Source organism: Nicotiana attenuata, unplaced genomic scaffold (genome assembly GCF_001879085.1).
Source record: "Nicotiana attenuata strain UT unplaced genomic scaffold, NIATTr2, whole genome shotgun sequence".
Taxonomy (NCBI): Eukaryota; Viridiplantae; Streptophyta; class Magnoliopsida; order Solanales; family Solanaceae; genus Nicotiana; species Nicotiana attenuata.
The window spans coordinates 60,480-73,248 of NW_017674080.1; the positions used below are offsets into that span (position 1 = coordinate 60,480).

At 43.8% G+C, this 12,769-nt stretch overlaps 1 protein-coding gene across 1 annotated transcript; it reads right to left on the bottom strand.

The window, feature by feature from the left end:
* Positions 1-12,107: 12,107 nt before the first annotated feature.
* On the bottom strand, positions 12,108-12,503 carry LOC109217958 (probable aspartyl protease At4g16563). Its single transcript, XM_019382261.1, has one exon. It carries the CDS (start codon positions 12,501-12,503, stop codon positions 12,108-12,110), a length of 396 nt encoding a protein of 131 aa, XP_019237806.1.
* Positions 12,504-12,769: the final 266 nt, after the last annotated feature.

Below are 12,769 nucleotides of genomic sequence, written 5' to 3' on the forward strand. Positions count from 1 at the left end.
GGGTAGATACGTGAACAGGTAAGGCAAGACACCCTCGAGACGTACCCAAATGATGAGCAAAATATGAGGACACATAAGAATAGGTGGAACCGGGATCAAATAAGACAGAGGCATCTCTGTAGCAGACTGAAATAATACCTGTAATGACAGCATCTGAAGCAATGGCATCTGTCCTGCCTGGAATAGCATAAAAACGGGCTTGGCCACCGCCTGATCGACCTCCCCCTCTGGGGCGACCCCTGGCTGCCTGACCTCCACCCCTAGCTGGCTGGACGGGTGGTGAAGTAATTGGAGCAGAAGACGAGGGCTGAACCCTCTGCTGAGATGAACTGGCAATACGACGAGGACACTGCCTCCAGACATGCCCAAACTCTCCACACTCAAAACAACTCCCAGGTGCTGGAGAAGGGGACTGAAGGGAATCTCTCGCACCGGAGTGACCAGCTGATGCGCTCGGCATAGAAGAACCCTGAGTTGACGGGGTACGAGATGAACTCTGGGCTGGAAGGACGCTAAGTGAAGGCTGACCCTGCTGAGAACCATGATAACCACGAGCTGAAGATGCCCCACGATACTCTGGATGGTCCGACTGAGCGGGCCTGAAAGAACGGCCTCTACCATGCTGGAACTGGCCCCTAGATGGAGCACCACTGAAACTACCAGAACCTCGAGGCCTCTTGGCCTCCCTCTCCTCTCTATCCTGTTGGTGAGCCGTCTCAATCTCACGAGCGATATCAACCACCTCCTCAAATGAAATACCCAAAACTCTCTCTCTAGTCATTAGAATACGGAGATTGTAATTAAGGCCATCCAAAAACCTCTTGATCCTCTCACGATCTATCGGGACCATCCAGGCGGCATCACGAGCCAACTCAGAATACCTCGCCTCATACTGGGACACAGTCATATCTCCATGACATAGCCACTCAAACTGCCTACGCAGCTCCTCCCTGCGGGACTGCGGTACATACTTCTCCAAGAAGAGAGTGGAGAACTCCTGCCAAGTCAAAGGCGCCGCACCAACCGGCCTACGCCTCTCATACGCCTCCCACCAAGTGAAGGCAGCCCCAGTAAACTGAAAGGTGGTAAATGCCACACCGCTCAACTCCAAAATCCCTGCTGTACGGAGCATACGCTGACACTTGTCAAGAAAACCCTGGCATCCTCGACCTCAGCACCACTGAATGACGGAGGCTGGAGCCTACCAAACCTCTCGAGATGACGCTGCTCATCGTCTGGCAAAGCTGGAACTACGAACTCCTGAACTGGTGCAACCGGATGGGCTGGAGGTGCTCCCGGCGTCTGCAATCCCTGCACTACCTGCTCAGGTGTGCGAGCAGCGGGGGTCTGATTGCCTCCCCCGACCTATGAAGTGGCTGCTGCGGTAGTGGCTGAAACTTCCTGAGCCAGGCTAGTGCAAACCGATAAGATCTGAGCCAGGGCCTCCTGAAGACCCGGAATCATGATGGGCACAGCTGGTGCCGGAACTGGTGCTGCGGGAGCCTGATCCGGAGCTGGGGCAGCTGGTGGATCAACAGGTGCTGCCCTCGCCGCTCTGCCTCTGCCACGACCACGACCGCGTCCATGGCCTCTGGTGGCCTCAGTGGGTGGCACTGGTGGTCGTCCACCTCGTCCAGTAGTGCGAGTCCTCGCCATCTACGAGAGACTAGAATACAGAAGTTTAGTTCTCGGATCAACAAAGTCGCACGACAAGGATTTCAAGAATTTGAATTTTTTCCAAAAGGTTCTGCAGCCTCTCGAGGATAAATACAGACGTCTCCGTACCGATCCGCGAAACTCTACTAAACTTTCTCATGACTCGCGAGACCTATGTAACCTAGGCTCTGACACCAACTTGTCACGACCCAATTCCCGAACCTGGTCGTGATGGCGCCTCTCGTGAAGACAAGGCCAGCCAAAACAAACGAAATACCTCTTTTAAACAATTAATTAACATAAGCAAATCTAAAACATGTTTAAGATGGCCATAATTGCGGAAACAGCAATAATAACAAGGAAACCATCCCGACACAGCCCAAACCGGGTGTCACAAGTCATGAGCTACTACAGAATCTGCTATAAGTCTACAAGGTATGAAGTCCGATACAATAGTCTGAAGAAAACATAAAGGATAGAGGATAGGGGAGACACGGGGCTGCGGACGTCAACAGCTACCTCGTAACTCCAAATCACTGCCTGGTCTGGAAGGATCAGCGCTCAGGAGCGGACTCTGCTATGCCTGAATCTGCACGCACGGTGCAGGGAGTAATGTGAGTACTCCGACCAGTGAGTAATAATTACAAATAATGACTGAAAGCATGAAAACACATAAAGGCACAAAGCAATTCTATATCAAGCAATAAATCACTTAAAGCAGTAAAACCGTGAAGAATCAAATGAAATCTCTTTTAAAAACAGGTAAATCAGGTAAAACAACAGGTAAATAGCAAGTCAAAATATGCACCTCGGGCTCAATATCAATCGCTCAGAACAGTATCAGCCCCTCGGGCTCAGTATCAGTCACTCAGCAAGTATCAGCCCCTCGGGCTCACTCTCAGTCACTCAGCATAGTATCAGCCCCTCGGGCTCAAAATAGTGAGGAAACAGTGACAAAAGTCCACGAAGGATTCGAGTAGTCGGCATGAAGCCCAAATATGGCAATAAGCCAAAATCATGATGATAACGAACAAGTCTCAGTCAAATACGCGGTAAAAACATCAATCGGGACGGACCAAGTCATAATCCCCAATAGTAAACAACCCCGCGCTCGTCATTAAGCGTGTGTTTCACCTCAATATAGCACTACGTTGTGCAATCTGGGGTTTCAAACCCTCAGGACATCATTTACAATATCTACTCACCTCAAGCCGGCCAAAACTCTAGCTCGCTATGCCCTTGCCTCTCAAATCGGCCTCCTCGCGCGTCGAATCTCCAATCAATCCTCTTCGAAACCCTCTTCAACTTCTCCCAAATAGCTCTCAAAATGTTCAACAATGGAGGAAAAATGGCTTAGACTCGCTGAGGAAATGTTTTAAAACCCTTCTGCCCAGCTGTGATTTTCTTCTATGCGAACGTGATGGCCCTCTCGCGTTCGCGATGAACAAATATTCCTCTGACCAAAATTACCCTTTGCGAACGCGTCTGAAGACTCGCGAACGCGAAGCTTCTGCTGCCTCCACTACGCGGACGCGATGCACTTAGTTGCGAACGCGATGAACAAAACAGACGGGGGCCCAGGCCCTCCTACGTGAACGCATACAACTCCCCGCGAACGCGAAGCTCAAGAACCTCTCCCTACGCGAACGCGAGACCCAAACGCGAACGCAAAGCACAAAACTCAGAGCACCCGAACTCCTTCTACGCGAACGCGTGATCCTTCTCGTGATGGCGACGGCAAAACTGGACCTGCACTGCTGCTGCATTTTCTGCTATGTTTTTCAACTCCAAACTTCCCGTTAGCCATCCGAAATCACCCCGAGGCCCCCAGGACCTCAACCAAAAGCACCAACACATCCTAAAACATCATCCAAACTTGTTCCAATCACCAAAACACCTAAAATAACACCAAAACCATCAAATTACATCGAATTCAAGCCTAAGGTCTTCTAAAACTTCCGAAACACGCATTTGATCAAAAACTCAACCAAATCACCTCCGAATAACCTGAAATTTTGCACACACATCCCAAATCACCTAACGAAGCTACTGCAACTCTCGAAATTCCATTCCGACCCTCGGATCAAAATCTCACCTACCAACCAGAAATCGCCGAAATACTAACTTCGCCAAAACAAGCTAATTCCTACACCGGACCTCCAAAACCACTTCCGATCACACTCCTAAGTCACAAATCATCTCCCGAAGCTAACCGAATCACCGGAAATCACATCCGAGCCCTCTAACACATAAGTCAACATCTGGTTGACTTTTCCCAAACCAAACCTTCCTTAAAGAGACTAAGTGTCTCATTTCCTACCAAAACCTCTCCAAACCAACTCGGTCACATAAGATACGGATATTGAAGCACAAGAAGCTGAAAATAGGGGAAACGGAGCGATAACCCATGAGACAACGGGTCGGGTCGTAACACCTGCTTTCCAAGGTGCGCACCTGCGAACTTCACTTAAAACACCAGGGTCGCACCTGTGCAAGAAATCCCGCATCTGCACAATCGCAGGTGCGACCAGGACCTCGCTTCTGCGATCCCAGTATGCCCCTCTCTTGGCCACATCTGCGGCTTCCTATCTGCTCCTGCGTGCCTGCACCTGCGGTCCCCTAGCCGCATGTGCGGTTATGAAAGCAACAGAACTCCTTCAGCTGCCAAACTCAACTCCAAATCACCCGTTAACCACCCGAATTCACCCCGAGGCCCCTGGGACCTCAACCAAAGGCACGTGCAAGTCATATACCACCTTCCAAACTTGTACCAATCCTCAAAACACCTAAAACAACATCGAAACATCGAATTAACCATGGATTCAAGCCTAAAAACTCTAAAGACTTCCGAATTCCTCTTTTGATCAAAAAGTCTATCAAACCTCGTCCGAATGACCTGAAACTTTGCACACACATCCCAAATGACACAACGGACCTACTGCTACTTCCGGAACTCCATTCCGACCCCGATATCAAAATCTCACTACCGAACCAGAAACTTTAAAAATTCAACTTTCGGCATTTCAAGCCTAATTAAGCTACGGACCCCCAAAACACAATCCGAACATGCCCCTAAGCCCGAAATCACCCAACAGAGCTAACGGAACCGACAGAATTCTATTCCGAGGCTGTCTTCACACTGATTTGACTACGATCCAAATTCTAAAGCTTAAACTCTCATTTAGGGGCTAAGTGTCCCAAAACACTCCGAAACTCAAATCGAAACCTCCTGGCAACTCAGAATAGCAGAATAAATACGGGGAAAGCAGTTCATAGGGGATCGGGGTGTTAATTTTTAAAACAACCGGCCGGGTCATTACAACATTAATCTTTCAAATAACAGTTTTAATATCACATTGAAAGTTCACTGTGGTTGGGTTTAGAGGGTAACTCACTTACTGGAAAATCCAAAGAGTTTGGCTTTGCTTCCAAATCTTGAACTTAGGTTAGGTTATTTTAATAGTTAAGAAGGTGGAATTCCACCTGAGTTTGGTTATATTAGTACCCTTAAGCTGCAAAGATTCTTTAAGTTTTTTAACTAACCTATTAATTGCACTTGTTGTACTCAGTGCTTTCCAATAATCCTTTGCTACTGTTCTGGAAAACAAAACTTGTCATAGTTTTTTTGATATTACAAAATAGTTTCATCCTTGGTACTATCATGTTTAAGATCTTTATTTGTGCTCTGTTTATGTCACGACTCAGATTTCCACCCTCGGGAGTCGTGATGGCGCCTACTCGTGTAAGCTAGGCAAGCCAACTATTAAGGTTCTACACAATAACAATGAACCCAAACAATTATAAACAGTAACTATAGCTAAAAAAATGAAAAGCACGGAAGAGTTAAAATAAATCCAAATACTCCAATACATGTCTACCCACGAATCTGGTGTCACAAATTCACGGACAACTAAGATTTGTACTACAAATATAAGTCTGGAAAGAAAAGTACAATTGTTCTCGGAATGATAAGAGACAATAGAAAAACTAAACAGGGAAGAGGGACTTTAGGCTCTGCGGACGCCAGCAGATCTACCTTGGTCTCCCTGGACTGAAGTCCCCCTTCCCTATTTAGTTTTTCTACTGTCTTTTATCATTCCGAGAACAGTTGTACTTTTCTTTCCAGACTTATATTTGTAGTAAAAATCTTAGTCATTCATGAATTTGTGACACCAGATTCGTGGGTAGACATGTATTGGAGTAGAGAGGGATTCCTGGTCATTCTACCAGTAAGGTCGTTTCTTATATGAAGGCTCGGCGTATGGTCGAGAAAGGGTGTTTGGCTTACTTGGCATATGTGCGTGATTCTAGTGCTGAGGTTCCTTCTCTGGATTTGGTGCCTGTTGTTCGTGAGTTTCCAGAGGTATTTCCTGCAGACCTGTCGGGGATGCCACCCGACAGGGATATCGACTTTTGCATTGATTTGGCTTCGGGCACTCAGTCCATTTCTATTCCGCCATATCGTATGGCCCCGCCAGAGTTGAAGGAGTTGAAAGAACAGTTGTAGGACTTGCTTGATAAGGGCTTCATTAGACCTAGTGTCTCGCCCTGGGGTGCGCCGGTATTGTTTGTTAAGAAGAAGGGTGGATCGATGAGAATGTGTATTGATTAACGGTAGTTGAACAAGGTCACCATCAAGAATAAGTATCCATTGCCTAGGATTGATGATTTGTTTGACCAGCTTCAAGGTGCCAAAGTGTTTTCGAAGATTGATTTAAGATCTGGCTACCATCAGTTGAGGATTAGGGCATCCAATGTCCCTAAGACAGCTTTCCGCACTCGGTACGGGCATTATGAGTTTTTAGTGATTTCGTTTGGGTTGACTAATGCCGCAGCAGCATTCATGGATTTGATGAACTAAATGTTCAGGCCTTATATGGATTCCTTCGTGATTGTCTTCATTGACGATATTTTTATCTATTCCCGCAGCCGAGAGGAGCACGAGCAGCATCTTCGAGTCGTTCTTCAGAATCTGAGAGACAGTCAGTTGTATGCTAAGTTTTCAAAGTGCGAGTTTTGGTTGAGTTCAGTTGCATTCTTGGGCCATGTTGTATCAGCAGAGGGTATTCAGGTGGATCCGAAAAAGATAGAGGCAGTCAAGAACTGGCCTCGACCCACATCAGCTACAGAGATCCAAAGTTTCTTGGGTTTGGCGGGTTATTACCGTCGGTTTTTGGAGGGGTTTTTATCTATAGCAGCCCCGATGACCAGGTTAACTCAGAAGGGTGCCCAGTTCAGGTGGTCGGACGAGTGTGAGGCGAGCTTTCAGAAGCTCAAGACAGCTTTGACTACGGCGCCGGTGTTGGTATCGCCTACAAGTTCAGGGCCATATACAGTGTATTGTGACGCATCTTGTATTGGACTTGGTGCGGTGTTGATGCAAAATGGAAAGGTTATAGCATATGCTTCGCGGCAGTTAAAGATTCATTTGGAGCTATCAGCCATTGTTCAAGCATTAAAGATTTGGAGGCATTATTTATATGGCGTGTCATGTGAGGTGTTCACGGATCACAAGAGTTTGCAATACTTATTCAAGCAGAAAGAGCTAAATTTGAGGGAGAGAAGGTGGTTGGAGCTACTAAAAGACTATGATATCACCATCTTGTATCATCCGGGGAAGGCCAATGTGGTGGCCAATGCTTTGAGTAGGAAGTCATCCAGTATAGGAGTCTTGCGTATATACCGGTCGGTGAGAGACCGCTTGCATTGGACATTTAGACTTTAGCCAATCAGTTCGTGAGGTTGGATGTTTCTGAGCCCAGTCGTGTGCTAGCTTGCACAGTCGCTCGTTCTTCATTATTTGAGTGTATCCGAGATCGGCAGTATGATGATCCTCATTTGCTTGTCCTTAGAGACACAGTGCGGCAGGTTACAGTTGGAGATAATAGAGTTTTGATGATGCAGGGTCATATTTGTGTGCCTAATGTGGATGGACTTTGTGAGTTGATTCTAGAGGAGGCCCATAGTTCCCGGTATTCTATTCATCCGAGCGCCGCTAAGATATACCAGGACTTGCGGCAGCATTATTGGTGGAGGAGGATGAAGAAGGATATTGTTGCGTATGTAGCTTGGTGTTTGAATTGTCAGCAGGTAAAGTACGAGCATCAGAGACCTGGTGGTTTGCTTCAGAAGATTGAGATTCCTGAGTGGAAGTGGGAGCGTATCACTATGGACTTCGTTTTTGGACTCCCACGGACTCAGAGGAAGTTCGACGCGATATGGGTTATTGTTGATAGGCTGACCAAGTCAGCGCATTTCATTCCTGTGGCAGTCTCCTATTCTTCAGAGAGGTTAGCTGAGATCTATATCCGGGAGATCATTCGTCTTCATGGTGTGCCCGTGTCCATTATTTCCGACCAAGGTACGCAGTCTACCTTGCATTTCTGGAGGGCAGTTCAGCGTGAGTTGGGTACTCGGGTCGAGTTGAGCACATCATTTCATCTTCAGACGGACGGACAGTTTGAGCGTACTATTCAGATTTTAGAGGATATGCTCCGAGCATGTGTTATTGACTTTGGAGGTTTGTGGGATCAGTTCTTGCCATTAGCGGAGTTTGCCTACAACAACAGCTCAGTCGAGCATCCAGATGGCCCCCTAAGAGGCATTATATGGTAGACGGTGTCAATCGTCAGTTAGGTGGTTTGAGCTAGGAGAGGCTCGGTTGTTGGGTATGGATTTGGTACAGAATGCCTTGGACAAGGTTAAGATCATTCAAGATAGGCTTCGTATAGCTCAGTCCAAGCAAAAGAGTTATGCTGACCGTAAGGTTCGTGACGTGGCATTCATGGTGGGAGAGCGAGTGTTGCTTCGGGTGTCGCCCATGAAGGGTGTGATAAGATTTGGGAAGAAGGGCAAGCTAAGCCCTAGATTCATCGGTCCTTTTGAGATTCTCGATCGAGTGGGAGAGGTGGCTTATAGACTTGCGTTGCCACCAAGTTTATTGGCATTGCATCCAGTGTTTCATGTGTCCATGCTTCGGAAGTACCACGACGATCCATCCCACGTGTTAGACTTCAGCACTGTCCAGTTGGACAAGGACTTGACCTATGAGGAGGAGCCGACAGCCATTCTAGACCGGCAGGTTCGTCAGTTGAGATCGAAGAATTTCCCTTCAGTTCGTGTGCAGTGGAGAGGTCAGCTTGTTGAGGCAGCAACCTAGGAGTCCGAGTCCGATATGCGGAGCCGATATCCTCATCTTTTCACCGACTCAGGTACTTTTCCATGTCCGTTCGAGGACGAACGGTTGTTTTAGAGGTGGAGAATGTGATGACCTTAAAGGTCATCTCTTATTTTAAAAGTCGAAAATGTGTTCCGAGACCTTAAAAACCTCTTTTTGTCTCACCTCGATTTTCGTGCGCAGTCCGGGCGCGTTTCCAGAAAGCTTTTATGAGGAATTTTAGAAAAATAATGATCTTGGCCTTTTAAATTAATTAAAGTTGACTTTGGTCAACATTCTTGGCAAACGGATCCGGACCCGTGATCCGACGGTCCCGTAGGGTCCGTAGTAAAATATGGGACTTGTGTGTATGCCCGGAATCAAATTCCGAGGTCCCAAGCCCGAGAAAAGAATTTTTAAAGAAAATTATTTGCGGAAAAATATAAAGGCTTTTTGAAATGAAATGATGCATTTTCTTGATGGTATCGGGCCCGTATGTTAGTTCCGGAGCTTGGCACATGTTTAAAATAATAAATAAGTCGAATTTGTGAAATTTGGTAAGAATCGGAGTTGATTTGGTACAAATCGGACCTTTAATTGAGAAAATGGAAATTTCAATGTTCTTGAAGAATTTCATGAATTTGAGGTTAAATTCGTAGTTGTTGATGTTATTTTGATGATTTGATCAGACGAGCAAGTCCGTATGATGTTTTTAGACTTGCGTGCATGTTTGGTTTGGAGCCCCGAGGGCTCGGGTGAGTTTTGGATAGGCTACGGAGTGAATTTGGACTTAGGAAAATTGATACAGGTTTCAGTCACTTGTCACGACCCGGATTTCCCACCCTCGGGAGTCGTGATGGCGCCTACTCGTGTAAGCTAGGCAAGCCAACTATTAAGGTTCTACATATTAACAACCCAAACAATTATAAACAGTAACTATAGCTAAACAAATGAAAAGCGCGGAAGAGTTAAAATAAATCCAAATACTCCAATACATGTTTACCCACGAATCTGGTGTCACGAATTCACGAACGACTAGGATTTGTACTAAAAATATAAGTCTGGAAAGAAAAGTACAATTGTTCTCGGAATGATAAGAGACAGTAGAAAAACTAAACAGGGAAGGGGGACTTTAGGCTCTGTGGACGCCAGCAGATCTACCTTGGTCTCCCTGGACTGAAGTCCCCCTTCCCTGTTTAGTTTTTCTACTGTCTCTTATCATTCCGAGAACAATTGTACTTTTCTTTCCAGACTTATATTTATAGTACAAATCTTAGTCGTTCGTGAATTTGTGACACCAGATTCGTGGGTAGACATGTATTGGAGTTTTTGGATTTATTTTAACTCTTCCGTGCTTTTCATTTGTTTAGCTATAGTTACTGTTTATAATTGTTTGGGTTGATTGTTAATGTGTAGAACTTTAATAGTTGGCTTGCCTAGCTTACACGAGTAGGCGCCATCACGACTCCCGAGGGTGAGAAATCCGGTTCGTGACAGTTTAGCAGGACTCGACTTCCTGCTGCACTTTTCAATATTATTACAAATTTAAGTGGTTCAGATGAGGCAAGTCCTGCAAGTCCTATGGATGACATCATGGTAAGTAAACTCCACCTAATTCATGTAAAAGTAAATTTCTTATCGCGCCTGACATAAGTAGATACATCTTAGAAGGAACAAGAGCACTGGAAAGAATTTTGTTAATTCATGAATGCATGTACTTCAATAACCATCTTTCATCCTAAGTAATTATTTGATATATTTCACTTAAACTCTGGAAAAAATATATATCACAATATCTGGAAAACCCCACACCGAATGATCTTTACTGTTTTATATTTAGGAAACGAATTTAATGGCATCGAAGATTAGAGTACACATTATTTATTTATGATCAGCCCAAAGTATGAATCGAAGGGAAATTAAAAGAGGAGCAATAAATTGAAGAATTAAAAGGAAACGTTAACCAATTAGTAAGCAAATTCAATGATATCTTTGTACGAGTAACTAACTTGTTAAACAGTGAAGTATTTAGTTGGAGCCCTACTTATTGTTATAGGGATCAAGTCCTATATATGCATCTGCTGAAAATAGAAAAACTTGTTTTTTAGTCAAAGTAAAGTGAATAAAATCAGTAATTCATACTTAGGTTTTGGAATAAACTGGATCTCAGTTCATATTTTCGTTCCATTAACTTCCTAGTTTAAACTTTCCAACTGAAGAGAAGACCCCTAGAAAAGGAAACAAGGAAAAAGGAAAAGGAAAAGGAAAACTTGGTTTCAATTAGTAGAAGAATAACATAAAATATGCAGTTACATACTCCACTTTCAAGCAAATTCTCTCCAACCCTATAACACTTTTCTAGACCTTGCACTCAAAAAAAGACTTCATTTCACCATATATAATTTTGTAAATTCTCACAAGGTTTGCCTTCACATAAAAACAAATCCAAAAATGGATCTGAACTATTATTATCATTATTATCTACATGAGCTTAAAAACTGGAGTTTTTTTCCTCATGATTTGATCTAAATATTTGGCCAGCATGCATGGTAAATGTTTAGTTGTCAAGGTTTAAGACTGAAAAAAAGTGTTTGTATGTTTAAGACTGGTCAAGGTTTTCTCAGATAGACAAACAAAATAGAGATCATATTACATTTCCTAGATATTAGTTATCAACTGATTGTATGATATAACATCAAAATGTTCTCGAGTTTCTTAGAGATGTATTTGACTAAATTATATGAATGGTGTGATGAATCCTGGATCCTTTCTCTGTTAACTGGTATACTAATGGCGATATCTCTTCATGCTTTTATGTTGAATGGCTTAAAAATTTTGACATGTATAACTTCTAAATTCATTATTCAGTTTTATCTGTTGTAGAATCTCGATTTTCAGTGGGAACAAATTTTTGTTCTATCTAGTGTTTTTCACTTTGGAGCTTTGACAGATTGGTAAATGTAAGGTTTTATGTTGAGGTCAAAAAGTCTCGTCCTTGTTGGGGGAAACCACGAGATTGCAAAATCTTACCTTTAATACTTGATTGGGTTGGGTTCTACTAATCTAGTATACAAGTAGATCAGTTGTGTAATGTATTAGGATACTTAGTACTATTAGCTAAGGTATAGCAATACCGTATAGTGCACTTTCACCTTTGCCTTCTCCTTAGGTTCTTTTCAATTGCATACTTGATGCTTGAATCCAAACTTTTCATTTCAATTCCACTAAGAAGTTATGCATCTGAAAATTTTCCAGAATTATCGATGGTCCGGTTGACAACTCCGGGCGAAAAGCACTATCTGTGATCATAGTTAAACAAATCACTGCATTTTCCTGCAATGGAAAAGTAATTTGCCAATGGCAATGCCATCTCTGAACCACCTTTGAAATGAAACTTGAGCTCTAGCAAAGAAACTGTTTTATGGTTGGAAATATTGAAACATGGCCTTAAACCTGTTAATTTCTCAATATTTTCAGTTCTTGGAATACCCTTAACTTGGCTCACAAATGCACTAAGCACAGGCTCGAAAACGCCGAGATTCATGTATGTGAAAGTTGTGCCTGAATCCACAATACTCCCTCCATTTCCATTAGAATCAGGTGTCAAATACTCCCTCCATTGTGATAATAAAAGGCACTTTATTTTCGTGTTTGGATAGACATTATTTGGATAGTTGATAATACTTGACATCTTTTTGTTTGTTCAATTGATACTCTTACTAAACCACATAAAAGAGTGTTTGTATGTTTAGTTGGTTGCACCTCAGTTCTTGCAGTCATTTTAGTTTAACGAGGTTAAGGAGTTTCTGAAGTACTTTCTAATCTATTTTTATTTAGTTTTTTTAGAGTAGATACTTGATATGATATCTTGGAGTTTATGTTAGAGTATTTTTTTAGCTGAATATTTCTATCCCTGTCACGACCCAAAATCCACTATGGGTCGTAATGGCGCGGGAC

Coding starts and splice junctions, on each gene's coding strand:
- LOC109217958 (XM_019382261.1), bottom strand. CDS start 12,503: ATGTCAAGTATTATCAACTATCCAAATAATGTCTATCCAAACACGAAA.